General features: G+C 34.5%; 1 protein-coding gene across 2 annotated transcripts in view; it reads right to left on the minus strand.

Annotated features, from left to right (window-relative positions):
- ANO3 (anoctamin 3) overlaps positions 1-15,241 on the minus strand; it is a 416,780-nt gene that overhangs the window by 100,882 nt on the left and 300,657 nt on the right. For both annotated transcript variants that reach the window (XM_021685869.1, XM_021685870.1), the window contains 2 exons: positions 12,824-12,924; positions 4,577-4,621 (listed from right to left, as the gene is read on the minus strand). In XM_021685869.1, coding sequence (XP_021541544.1) covers positions 4,577-4,621; positions 12,824-12,924 — 146 coding nt within the window. The remainder of the gene's footprint in view (positions 1-4,576; positions 4,622-12,823; positions 12,925-15,241) is intronic.

Consider the following 15,241-nt stretch of genomic DNA (forward strand, 5'->3'; position numbering starts at 1 on the left):
AGACGCTTAACTGACTGAGCCACCCCGGCGCCCCTGGTGTCTTATTTTAAACTTGACCCAGGGTCAAGTAGACCCAGGGTGAGCCTACTGCATTTCTAACCAGCTCCTAGGGGATGTCCATGCTGCTATCCACTGGCTGCACTTTGAGTAATGGGTTTAGTACAGACACCAGATATATGACATTAGGAATACTGTTTCAGGAAATCTTATATCATGATACTTTGGTCTCAGCTTTAGATTACAGTCACAACCCAGTTCTTATGTATATATACTGATTGGAACCATATTTACTGTACAAAGAAAAACAAGCAAAAGAAAGAGATATTGAGTCCAGAGATTGATTCTGAAAACCTAATTCTGAGTAACTGTAATAATAATTGTGTTTACTTAAAAAAACTGCAATATTTACACACTATTTATGAGGTTCTATCTTTGTCAATTTTTGGCCCCTTCCACAATAGTAAGAATCAAAGTAGCAGAATAGGATAGTTTCCTAGACAAGCACAATGTGTCTTAGTATCTGTTTGGCCAGCGCTGCTTAAACTTTTAAAAATTCAGTATAGCAATGTGCCTGCAGCTAATAGTATATCTTAGGAGTTATTCCACTCAAGTCTATTATGGTAAGATTACTATGCATAATTTGAAATAACAATCAATTGATGTAAAGTTTAGCATGTGGAGAGTCTGGACCTTTCCTTTACCAGGTAGGTTATCATATAGATCACAAGTCACTTTTGGTTTTAGAGGGACCAAAGTATTTTTTCTAGCCTAAAATAATAAATGGGCAATATCTGAGGTGTTCATTTTGCTTCTTCTCATGATAACAAAAGCCTCTGAAATCACAGAGTATCTCCGTATTTCAGCGACTAGTGCATAGATATTTATAAATCACTGAACGGACTGTATAGCAATTACTCCAGCTTCTTAAACTTGGCACAGTGAGGAACACAGCAGGGTAGGAGGTGGAGGAGGAGTCTTCCAGGACTGAATTTTCCAGTTATTGAAATTGAGGCAAACATTTTCAATCTTTGAGCTTTAGGTTCTTCACCTCTAGAGAGAGGAAGTGATTCTATCTGTCTTACCTTACTAGGTGCTAGAAGGATCAAATAAAAGGATACATTCTGACTGCACTTAGGAAATGATGATGAACTACAGTTTTCTCTGACAAAATACAAATATACGAGAAGTGGAGGTGAATTTTAAAAACATTAATGAAATAAAAGGGCCTTCAGATCATCACTCATTTTTTATAGAAATAAACTATTATAATGTAGACTTTTCATATACACTTTCTATGAAGAAGTAAATGATTCTGATAGTGAAACATGATCAGACCTGGATTTGAATCACGGATGCAAAGTTCTAGATTATTACTCAATTTCCTTGATTCTTATTCAATTTTCCCAGCTCTTAAAGGAAGGGATATTTCAAGAATTAAATATGTAATGCCTGAATCCACAGTGCTAAGCACCCAGCAAGCACTCAGTAATGTTTACGATAATAATGAGAGTTATTACTACTCTGTCTACTACTACTAGTCTCACCAACATGTCACCAACATGATCTAATGCAGTCTACACTCTACCAAATCTTTGTCACCTTGGCCATCTTGCAGACTCAAGGTTTCACAGCATATTGTGAAAAGGACATCTAATGGAGCTTTAAGTTCCTTGGCTAAAATCAATGGGAAGCAGAGAATTCTATGGAAATTGAAAAGAAATCTGGATAAAAGGGCCAAAAGAACTCATCGGAGCACCAACTCTACCCAACCATCTGTGAAATCTGGGAGAGGGGAGGATGCATGGGGTTAGTAGAGTGGTGATAATGGTCATTTATTCTCCCAGATCTGCAAAACTAGTTACTCTTTGTTTGCCTCCCCGAAGGGTCATTTTGAAGATGTTTTGATAGCTGAATGTGAAAGTGCTTTGTAAACAAATGATAAATAGCAGCACTAATAAAACTATAGCCATTTCCTATCAACCTGCCAGGAGAAATGACGATCTTCAAAAGCTGGATAATTGCCTGTACATTATTCATCACCTAACTTTTACTGGTCAAGATACCTGTGCATAAACATCCTTCCCACTTCAAGAAAGGAAAAGCACAAGTGAAATCTAAATGCACATAACTGATTTTCATTTCTCTCTTGCCAATTGTCTATAAATTAGGTTTTTAAAATTTTATAACAATGATGGTCACCACACACATGGGGGGGGGGAGCAGGGGACACTTAAACTTTTTCTCCGAAGTTAAAGTTTAAAAAAAAAAAATCAAAATCAGTCATTTCCCTAAGTGAAAGCCTAAACTCAAGCAAATAATATGACATCCTTTTTCTCAGTTTAATATGTCATATACTTTTATAAATGCCCTTCCTATGTATTTGTTATCCTTCCCATATGCATCCAAAAAGTCAAGGAACAAAGAAAACTATTTGTAATAAGTAAATTGTAAAGAGCTAGGCTGTATATATATACCACATCTTCTTTATCCATTCATCTGTTGATGGACATGACACAAACAATGAATCATGGAATACTACATCAAAAACTAATGATGTAATGTATGGTGATTAACATACCAATAAAAAATTTTTTAAAAAAAGAGGTAGGCTGTAGTAATGTTTAAGGTATTTTAATAATTATTTGGAACATATAACTGAATTTTCATTTCATGAAATTAAACAGAAAATAATAAACACAAAAGATAATAAAACATATTATGATACATAATATAGTATTTATTTTTCTAGTTTATTTTTAAGTTTGACCAAAATAGAAAAAAACCCACATTTTTTCCACTATTAAAAATGTTTTCTTTAGAATTTAGTATACACGTTTATCATGCATTCCAAACGCAAGTGCACTCTAAGCTAAATTACATAATATAACATAGAAATTTGTTGCTATTTTAATATACAGGATTTTACCCTTCTGCTAGTCTCTGAAAGAAAGATGCTTGTTTATCAGAAAACCCACTAATTATATAGTAGCAAAATCTCACTAATTCTATAGAGCACACTGAACCTAACCCAAAGACATTTTATCAACACATCAAACATAATGCAGGCACATGCAGAGAAAAACAAAACCCTCTGCAGTTGTAAATTCATATATTTTATTTCCAATGACTTTTACATTATTATATAAAAATAATTTTGGAAATTTGCTATACGACTAGGACCAAATATGCACAAGGGGAATGATAAAAGTTCATTTTAAATCTGAGCATGTTAACCCAACAAAAAGAAAAATCTGACCTGGCTGAGAAGCATCATTAATAATTTTAGTATTTTAAAGAGACTTTTAAGTACTAATTCCTTTAATATTCATTCTAACTTCAAGACCCCCCCATTATTTACTTTTTTTGTTACCTGTTCCCACCACATCTAAATTTAATGTTTAAGAGAAAAGAACATTCCCCTCTCCTAAAATGAAAATTTTTCTTAAAGTTCTAAATTATATTTAGCCACTTTCTCTGGTAAAGAAACTCGATTTATGGAATCCTTTCCTAAAATGTTCTGATGTTCACACTATATGATTCCAGTTTTGTGTCATTCTGGCTTTAACATCCTGCAGCATTATTCAATAGAGTGTACTCTATCATATTTTGCTTTCACTAACTGATTCTTTTGCAATGAGCAGAAAAAGAGCCAAGTATAAGAAGCCTTTTGTTTTTAGCACCCATTGAATGGAAGTTCATTTTCCTCAGTGAAAATAGGGCCAGGGTGATTCAGGTGGGAGAGCTTCTCCTGTCTCACAGTTGTGTTTTGATAAATTCCTTTGTCATAGCTACTGTTACCACAGTAGGTAAAGAGAAGTTTTGAGATGAAGCTCTTGAAAAAAAGTTTGTTTTCAATATTAGGATAAGACAGGCAACTCAGCTGGTGAGAGCAGGCCTGGAATTCAAAAGATGCTATGTGGCTTTGGTAAACCACTTCATCGCTCTGGAGGCTGGTGTCTCTTTGACCACCTCTGTCAAACAAGAGATTTGAACTGAATGATCCAGAAGGTTTCTGCCATGTCTGTTCTTCTATTACTCTAGTGGGTCATCATTTGCCCATCAATCCTGACTTTATAACTATTTTTTAAATTAAAATCTCCTGAGATGCTAACTTGCAATTAAAATCCTCCTGTCACAACATTATATCAAAAAAGGATTGCAGGGACACTTGAGTGGCTCAGTCGGTTAAGCATCTGCCTTTGGCTCAGGTCATGATCCCTGGGTCCTGGGATCGAGCCCCACATCGGGCTCCTTGCTCAGCGGGAAGCTTGCTTCTCCCTCTGTCTCTGCCTCTGCCCCTGCTTGTGCTCTCTCTCCCTGACAAATAAATAAATAAAATCTTAAAAAGAAAAAAGAAGATTGCAGGAATGGCAATGGTAAATAGAAAAAAAAGAGATTATCTGATTTTAAACATTGTTAAATTTGGCTTAAGTCATTTTGGAAATCTTTGAACAAATCAACAAAGTTTTTCTTCCTAAAATTTACAACTGCTGATATGGGCAATCGAATGTTTCTTTTTATTTCTTTTTCCCAAATGACGAATCAGTTGTAAACAAATTACGCATCACCCACTGACCTGCCCATTGATTTGTTCCTTCGGTCAGTGTAATAGCATTTTTTCCTGAAAAATAATAGAAACAGATGAAGACAGTCATGTGAAAAAAGAGAAACCAGTGAGTGACAACATTTGATCATATTGAGTATATTAACCCTCCAACTTCCACACACCTAAGAAAGACATGAAATAAGCCAATATAATAGTAAGAATTCTGAATGTACATTGTCTTAATTTCAGACTTGAAGTTACTAATAACAAAAAACTTTGATAAATCAATAGATCACTTTTGAATAGTTGATTTTTAATTCCATTTTTGAGTCTGTCTTCTGCTACCCAATGCATATTAACAGATCATTTGCTTATATGAAGTCATCCATCCATCCATCCACCCATCCACCCATTTATATTTCTATCCATCTAAACACATATATAATAAATAGTTATTCTGCGAGCTATGTTAAGGTATAACCATTAAAAATGTAGAGAAAAAGAGGGCATCTACCCTCAAAGAGCTTCCTTTATAGTTGAGGAGACAAGTGATGGTTATAATAAATTGTGATAATGCAGGAAAACAGAGAGTGCTATGGAAGTACCTAGGAAGGGATCTCAATTAGTTTTTGTACACGAAGGAGAAAGGAGTCAGGAAAAACTTCCCAGAGCATGTATTATCTGTGTTGAATCTTGAGGCATGAGTGGGAATCGTCCTCTGAATAAAGTACTTAGGACATGGTATTCTTGACAGAGGTAGCAGCATATGAAATGGCTATAGGAGCAACACCAAATATTTAAAGATTCAGGAAACTGCAACTACTTTGGTAGTCTCTGGAGTATAAGTTGCAAGTTGAGTATAGTGATAAAAAAGCTGGCAGGGATGATGAACAAGGCGCAGATAATGAGGGGTCTTACCACTGACTCTAAGGTTTTTGGATGAAAAACAATGGATGAAAAACATTGAGTGTTTTAAGTAGGTGTGAAGCATGTCTGATTTTAGAGACTCTAGAAGTTCGTGACAGAGGTTAACTCATCTCCTAAAAGATTTGTACCATAGCCTCACTTTGGAGCTCAGAAATCTCATGGTCTAGGTCTTCAAAAATGCCTTTTTATCCCTGCCCACCAAAACCTATTTCAGAGGATCAGTAAATTCTTCCCTCTGTGGCATCTAGAAAGCAGAGCTGAATCAGGATAATCGATATTTGGTCCTAACTATGTTATTAACTACTTAGAAAACTTGAAAACCGGGCGCCTGGGTGGCTCAGTTGGTTAAGCGACTGCCTTCGGCTCAGGTCATGATCCTGGAGTCCCTGGATTGAGTCCCGCATCGGGGTCCCGCATCGGGGTCCCGCATCGGGCTCCCTGATCAGCAGGGAGTCTGCTTCTCCCTCTGACCCTCCCCCCTCTCATGTGCTCTTTCTCATTCTCTCGGTCTCAAATAAATAAATAAAATCTTTAAAAAAAAAAAAGAAAGAAAACTTGAAAACCTGAACTACTATATTTCATTGCAAACACTAGTCATATTGCTAAAAAAGATATTTTTTCAGTTGTCTCTGCCATACCGCAACACTAAATTCAAATATGGAACTTCAAGGCTTGCCATGTCTATCCTAAACTCATTTAAATATCTTCCCCCTTCATTTTTTCAAATATACAGAAATTTGTGTGCATACATAATTCATTTCCCATTGGAATACAAACCATCTTCTCTCTGAACTTCCTCTACACAGACTGTTTTGCACTATTTAATCATCATTATATAACTGATCATGGACTATCTTCTATAGGACATTGGGCCTCTTGAAGATAGTAGTTTTATTTCATTTGACTTTGTATGCCTGCTGTATACTTGGCACACTGTTTAATAAATAGTAAGTGATCAGATGGCTGATGAATAAATGAATGAGTCTTTGTTTAATTTATAGTTGCATTTATTTCCTTCAGTGCCTGAGACCACTTTGCATTTAATAAACATTTGCTAAATGAGGTATTATTTTTTAAAGCTGCAAATGTAGAAATTAGCTTAAAATAATTTTTAGCACAAAAAATCTAGGGATGTTATGTAGAGGAGATAAAAGTTATAATTATCAACCATAGATATGGTAAGGAATATTAGAAAAGCAAGGGGACATTTAGATTTAACACTATTCTCCATTTATCTTTATTGCTGCTAGTTTGAAATTTCTCATAAACATTTTTCATCTTTGAAATATTCTGGGAACAGTAAGGAAAAACAAAGGAGGAAAGTAATAAAGGATGAATATATATACTTTTTAGACTAATATTATAAAAGCAAATAAAAATGAAGAGACTCACTTTTCCCAATTAACCTGCACTAATTATCAGTCAAATCTAGGATGAACTATGTGTGACAGTTAGTGCTGTTGAGTCCTCTTACTTGAAGACTGGTTATTGCTTATCTGTTTGGCTCTATTAAAGGGTGAGATTTCTTTCTGTCTTTGCAATATCTTAGCGAACTGCCTGTGATGACTTTTCCCCTAATTTTTCATTTAAAAGATTCTACGATTTTACACCTTGCATCAAGGCAACATCTATCTCCCTATCTCCCTTGGCCCTGCAGGCATCTGCACTTGTGACCACATGGCTGTGTGAAACACTGGCTTGGAAACAGTGGTTCACATCGTTATTTCCTTACAGTTTTGAGTGGTTGTTGTAAATAGGTGGGTAGGGAGATAGGCAGTCACAGGGTGGAACCCCGGTCCCCACCTTGTCAGGAAGAACTGCTCCACTCTTACCTATTTCATAAGTTGGGATGCCTGTTTCTATGTTATTTTATTTTTGAGTGAAGTGTCCTTTGCATAAAAACATGATCTAAGTTTAATCCCAATTGTGATAAAAAGATTGTTCTTAATGGTTTAAAAATCTCTCCCCCCCACCCCCTATCTGCTATGTTTAAAATATTTGTGGGAGAAGATTAAGAATCCCATTAAGGAACTCAAACTGAGAAGCGAGGGGATGACTGAATCATCTTAAAATATGTTTGACTCTTTTATTGTGAAAGGGGTAAGAATGAATAGGAACCACCTTTGAATCAAAAGAAAAATAATGAAAGCAGAACTTAATATTTCTGGAATGTGGAAGACACAGGCTAAGTCCTTGCTGATAGGAGAAAAATAAGAAAATTTGAACTATTTTCATCCTCTGAAATTTTCTTGGGTAGTTTTTGAAACATCAGGTCTAATATGCAGGCCATATTTACTTTGGAATAATAATCATAAAAGGAAACAGCTAGAAAATTTAGGTGTATAAAGTTCTACACATACATTTAAGCAGAGAATTTAGATAAAATGCTCAAGATTCATGTTCATACAATGATTTCTCCTTATTGTATGGCAGGGTTATAACTAATAATTTTTTCTGAATAAATTTGCAGTTTTTCTTTGTGAAATATAATATGTAGGTTTCAATGCTGAATACATATGTGGGATAGCCAAGCATGTGTAAGCTTTTTTATGCATAAATCTTTTAAAAACTCTTGTCCTAAAAAGAGATATGTGTTTTTTCCTATTTAAGTTCTTTGTAATTGTATATTTTAATTTTAAGGCAGGATATATGTTCTTAAATGTGATAACAGCTGACAACTGGAAACTGAATCGGCCATCATAAAAACACTTTGCCACTCGATTTATGCTTGTATAGCATTCTCTTTTTATGAGGCAATGGCTATGCCAAATTTCATGTGTACCTTATAAATAAATGAGAAGTTAGTTACTAGGGATTTAATGTTACATCTATTATTTAAACTGATCAGGAAAATGTTCCAAGAAAACTCTGTGTTCCAGTATTTGCCAAACTGTTTTCCCAAGAACACCTACATATTAATATAAAAAAAATCCTATCATCAAATGGAAAGGGTGCTTTGTATAACCAACTCTTGAAATGTATAAAAATGGTCAGAATTATTAAAATATTAAAATTGCTAAGACAATATTTCTTTACCATCTGCATCAGAATCCTGTGGGATGCTTTTTAAAAATGTATATACCTTCTGTTCTAGAATTAGTATGCCATAATCTCCGGAGGGGAGGGCTCCGGGAACCTCATGTTTACTAAGCGTCCCAGGTAACTGTAATGCACTCTAAAGGCAGAATGAGAACCACTTCTCTAAAAATACCTCAGTAAATAAACTTACTGTTTAACTCAGAAATTCAGAAACATATTTGCTCATAGGATATTTTTCTCTTAAGAATCTGGAACTAGTATTCCTTTGATACATTTTGGAAAATGTTACCTATTTTCTAATATTTATGTTATTAAATCATGAGAATTTCAATGGCATTTTCCATAAGTTTTAGTAATGCAGCAGTTGTAAACATTGTTTTAAAAAAACATGTTATAAGGGGGCACCTCAGTGGTGCAGTTGGTTAAATGTCTCACTCTTGGTTTCAGCTCAGCTCATGATCTCAGGGTCTTGGGATCAAGCCCCACATCAGGCTCTGCACTCAGCCAGGAGTCTGCTTGAGATTCTTTCTCTCTCCCTCTGTCCCTTGCCTGCTCATGCGCGCTCTCTCTCAAATAAATAAATCTTAAATAAAATAAAATAAAAAACATCTTATAAATAAGAAATTTCAGGCACACCTGAATGGCTCAGATGGTTAAGTGTCTGGCTTTGGCTCAGGTCATGATCCCAGGGTGCTGGGATCGAGCCCCACATCAGGCTCCCAACTCAGCAGGGAGTCTGCTTCTCCCTCTGCCTCTGCCCCTCTCTCCTGCTCATGCTCTCTCTCTGCCTGTCTCTCTCTCTCCCAAATGAATAAATAAAATCTTTTTTTAAAAAAAGAAGAAATTTTGGCCACAATATCAAGAAGAGATAGTAACTGCATACATTTCAAGGTTTTCATAGTTCTTTCTTTAGATGTATCAGCACTCTCAAATGCAATAGTACCAGGAAAATTTTTAAAAATGAGTATCATTTTTAAAAAGAAAAAAAAAATATCTCTGAAGAGAACAGCTTCTTCAAAAGCTACCGTAGGTCAAGACACCATGGTACACAGCCTGGAGACCTAAGCTCTAATTCACACCAACTGAGGACACTCACAATCTGGCAAGGGAACTGTTTTTTAGGGAACTTCTAAGGAAAACAACAAAAGGAACTAAATTCAGTATAGATTCTTTAAAAATTAAAGTTATGAGAGTACTGATTATTCTATCATTGAGTTTCTCAAAATTCATCTGAAAAGGTAAGAGTAAGGGCAAGGACAGAGAGGAGGTCAATGTTCTCCAAACAGACCTTCAATTTTTAAAAACTAGTAAAATCCGACATGATGATGAAAAGAGCTATATGAAAAGTATGACAGTGTAAACTGTGTTGCCATTGTCTTCATAAGATTTTTTTCCCTGTAGACTATGGCAGAATGAACATATTTGGAAAGTGAATTGATAAAAAACATCTTTGAATTTTGAATGTCCAATACTTGGAGTAAAGCAAACATGTTAAGTGACATTTTATTCATAACTTATTCTTTCTCTGAGTGCAAGTATAACTGCAGCCTTAAGAACGAGAGTCTTTGCTGGGATCTAGGTCAAATTGTGTCAAATCCTTCCTTGTGCAGCACAAAAGGAACAAAATCTTCCGGACTCCTGGCCAACATCTGTTTTGTGTAAAGTCCAGAGGAGGTTAGGGGGACATATGCAGCCTTTCTGATGAGATGTTTTGACGCAATGTTCACTCAGTCTGAACTCAACCTGAATGCTGAAACCGACAGAAATGGGACACTTTGTGATAGACTCTAAGGGTTTTCTCCTTTTAGATCTACAAGGAAATTACTTTGTGCATGAATTCAATTACAACTCTTTTTAGACACAATGTTGAAATCACAGGACAAGGGGTAGATAAGGGCACCTGATTAGTTAAGATTAATTTAGAAATTTTTTAGCAATTTCATCCTGATATCAGAAACCAGGTCATCATCTTGAGTGTCATACTTTTCATCCTATGTTTACATCCTGTAGTCAAATTCAAATTTGTTAAAAGTAGATGATTTTGCAATATAAACAAATAAAATAACAGGTACCCACAATCTCACCTATCAGGAGGAGTCATTTTTAGCATAGTATATTTTATTATAGTAATATATAATAAATATATAATAACATATAATAATAAATATATTAATTATAATATATTAACTAATATGTCAATTATTAATATAATATATAATTAATATATAATATTATTACATTATGTGTGTTAACATATAATTAATATATAATAAATATGTTTATTATATTTTCTATTTCATTTCTATGCATTTTATATTGTTGGAATGACACTGTGTGAGTAATTATAATCATAATGTATACAAAATTTAAATTTTATTATTTACTATTTCCCTACAATTGTTAAGAAATCCTATACCCATTCATTTTGTAAATGGAATCATATTCCATTGCAAGAGTGTATTCTAATTTACTCCTCTACTGTTGAATATAGAAGATATTTCCATTTTCCACAATTGTAAATAATACTTCAGGGAATGTTTTTACACATTTTTCATTTATATTCTTAAGATAAAAAATGGAGAGTATAAAAAGTTTTAAGGCTCACAAAAAATATTTTCAAGTTGAGTTTCTGAATATTTTATGAAGTTTAACTTGAACCATAAATAAACAAATCTGATTATTTACCATATCTGTGCAATGTTTGAATGTAACTATTTGTAAAATTCTTTACTAATTTCATAGGTTAAAATATATCACATTGTTTTAATTCTGCATGATTTTATGTAGCATGAATATGTACAAACCAAACAAGAAGAAATCAGATAGAGCAAATGGCAAATATTCTCCCAATATCAACTTGTAATAAGTCTCAGGCAAGTATTTCAAGACTTTTTAGAAAGTGACATAGTGTCAAAAGGGAAGAATTCGTCAGAAGTTAAGAAATGTAGAGTAGGACAAATATATACTTACCAAGCTGTACTCTCCAGATTAGCTCAGTACAATGACTTGAACTGAAAGCAGTCCTTTGCAGACCTCACGCTAGCTAATCATAACACAAATAACATCTCATAGGCCCTTATTTGTTTCTTTCAGGAACCAACTTTTATAGAAACCTACAGACTTCAGGTTCTCTTAGGTAACTATCATTTGTATAAGATGTTGTAGAAATTAGACTTTTCTTTCCCTTATCATCTTTTGCTTTACAATTTGTTATTATTATTATTCTTTGCCAAGCTTTTTGAGGTATTATTTGCTTATCTCTTAAATATCATTTTTAAAGAGAATTTTTAAACTCTTAGGTAAGTTTGAATATGAACCAATTAGGTACCCAATTCTAATATTGTCAGTAAGATTCCTCAGTAGCTGCCAATGTTTAATCAATTTCTGTTTTGTGGACAATGGCTATGTTTGCATCTTTCAAAGCCTGAGGTGTTTCAAATGACTAAAAAGATGGGACAGCTATCTCATATTTTATTTTGAAAGCCATGGAACCATAAGACTTGTCAGCACTCTTACTAGAATTGGCCTCTTCCATGCTACCAGGTCTGAGATGTTTCTCTGTATTTTTGAATTGTACTCTTACTGTTCATTCATATTCATTATCTAGAGGCTCTTTTACTTGGTATCTTGTTACTCTTTTTAAACGCTCTTATCTGCTGATGAAGCACATTGAGCTCTAAAGAAGCATAGTATCTTTGCACATAGTGGGAACATTATTGAATTTCACATGGAGGAAGTGATACATTCTGCATATAACACAAGATACACAATATAGGGAAGCTCAGGTCTATTCAGACTTCGTTTGCCTGTAGGAAGAATGGAAAAATCTTTGAATGGAGCAGGCCTCCCATTCCCAAGTATCCTCTGGGACTGAGGACAGAACTAAGAGATTATGCGGTTGAACTACAAGTAATGATTCTTGCTAACTGCTATACCAAGAGAAACACTCTATTTGTTTACAAATGGATGCTACACACACTTCCTGCCTTCCACAAAAACAGTAAGAGTTTTTACCCACCCATATGAAATAAGAACTGAGACTGATCTTGGAAACTATAAGTTAAATTCTGAAAACAACCATTTTTCCCTCCCTCTAGGCCAGTCTACCTAGAAATGTTATAAAACATCCAAGGGACCATAAGTTTTATCACATTTGACAAACATATTAGAAGGGAAAAAAAGTGTCCAAGATATTCTAACATTTGGAAGAAAAAGCTCTGTAGAAAGAGTTACATTTGTTGTTCTAAAGTTTTGCAAAAAACACTCATCTTAATATACATTGAGATAGAATGAAGTAAAATTTGAAAGTACCTGAAGGGCATCCTGATATTTAGCCTTTCCGCATACTTGCACAGTGTGTCCCATGGAATATGAATTTTAATAAACATGATATCAGGGTTTGCAACAGCTGGCTGCGAAGGATAGAAAGGCAGTCACCATTATTTAGAATCAGAGCTGATGATATTGTGTCACAATTTGATTTGAAAAGAAAAAACACTGTCACCTTGTCTCCACGTAAATCATTGTCACAAATTTAAGGGGGATTTATATGAATAAAAATTCTTAATACAGAAAAACCTTCATAAAAATGTAACGATGCCATTGAATATAAGAATAATTTTTCTTATATTGATTGTTATCAAGATCCAGAATGCCCAACCAGAAAAATCATGAACCAGTTAGGAATCTGAAGTTATTCTTGTTGGAAACTTTATCATGATCCTGCTCAGAGGGAACAGAAAACACTGACAGTTGCCACTAGTCATTCATTGATTCATTCACTTATTCTTCTAGCATATTTTATTGAGTAATTACTACCTGCTAGGTCCTACGAAAATCCTGGGAAAAAATGGATTATAAATCATACAGGTCCTTGACCTTACAGAGCTGTTAAATTTGCACACTTACTTTAACCTTTTAGTCCAGAAGAATTTAAGTGTCTTTGATCCACACAAAAGGTTTTTAAGCAGAGTTAAGTGTGCATCAAAATTATAAATAATTTATAAATAATTATAAATAAATTAATGGGGCTTTTAATAAAATTCTAATTCTTAAGAATTCCCAGAATTGGATTCCATTGTTCTGAATATTTTGTTCATATTACTAACAGAGAATCAGCTGCACTTTTGAACCAGATAATTATTAGGATTCTTAGATGTGGTCCACTAGTCTAAAATAGGTAACTAAATAATTGACTAGTTTGGCATTACATATCAATCATGGTCATATTCTATTTTTTCAAAAGCCTAGGCAATTATTTTCTCAAGTTCCTGTACTATCTGAGGCCCACACAGCAAGGAGGTTGTTCGTGACTATTCTAGCAGTGAATTCCACAGACCTTATCCTTCAAGTGATTAGAGATGCTGAACATACATAAAGGAACAACTCTGGTTTGCTTCCACTTAGGCAGGCCTGCCAGGTTAGACACAGCTGGACTGCATTTGGTTGGCATTGTTCATTTAAATTTCAGCTAGATGGAACTTCTCGAAAAACATAACCATCCTAAAAGCTCAAAAGTATGGAAGAAATTTATCATTTTAATTTAAAATCACATGCATTTTATAATTAAACTGTACAGTTTTATATCCATACATTCATAAAGCCCTATATTTTAGGTGTGGCTCATTTCATAAGTTTGCCAGAACAATATTTCAAATTTGTATCGCCAATATTTTAGAACAGTATTATTAGAAAACCATGGGGCAATCATCTGGCTGATACTCAGATATAGAGGGAATCATTGCCATAGGACAGGCACTTCCACAGACCAGCATTTGCTAAAGTTTATTCCACGGAGTACTATGAAAAAAGAGGCAAGATATTCCATGGTCAAAAAATTTTGAGTTTCTCACTAGAGAACTTATGAGACACTTTAATATGTGTATACTTGCTAAAAATATCCAAGAAGGTGAGAAAAGTAAACTAAATTTTCAAAAATTTGGACCATGGGTTATTTTCTTCCTGATAGTTTATTGAGGTACCTCTATTTTGCAAGTCGTCATGGGAAAAATAGCAAAAGATGTTTTCACATAAGTAATTTCCAGAGAGCTTTCCTACTTCAAATATGCTTGTTTTAAATTACAGGTAAAGAATGTGGGAATAAGGGCGCCTGGGTGGCTCAGTTAGTTAAGCGACTGCCTTCGGCTCAGGTCATGATCCTGGAGTCCCGGGATCGAGTCCCGCATCGGGCTCCCTGCTCGGCGGGGAGTCTGCTTCTCCCTCTGACCCTCCCCCCTCTCATGTGCTTTCTCTCATTCGCTCTCTCTCAAATAAATAAATAAAATCTTTAAAAAAAAAAAAAAGAATGTGGGAATAAAATTGACAATGGCAGAAGAAGACATAGTATGTGTTAAATATCAACAGGCCTTTGAATTTAGACCAAGGTCATACATATCAGCTGTGATTGAGAAAATAATGTGTAGAATTTTTTAAAATGAGATTAATTCATTTAAACAACTATTTGTTTTTTACCTAGCTAGAAAGGAAAAGGAGAAAAATTATAATGTTATCTCTGGCTTCCTCTTAGCAACTATTACAGACTTGGCTGTAGGTTTCTGTGCAGCCACTAGGTATTTATCCAAAGGATACAAAAATAGTGATTTGAAGGGGCACATGCACCCCAATGTTTATAGCAGCAATGTCCACAATAGCCAAACTATGGAAAGAGCCCAGATGTCCATCGAAAGACGAATGGATAAAGAAGATGCGGTATATATATACACATAGAAT

The sequence above is a fragment of the Neomonachus schauinslandi genome, chromosome 11, assembly GCF_002201575.2.
Source record: "Neomonachus schauinslandi chromosome 11, ASM220157v2, whole genome shotgun sequence".
Taxonomy (NCBI): domain Eukaryota; kingdom Metazoa; phylum Chordata; class Mammalia; order Carnivora; family Phocidae; genus Neomonachus; species Neomonachus schauinslandi.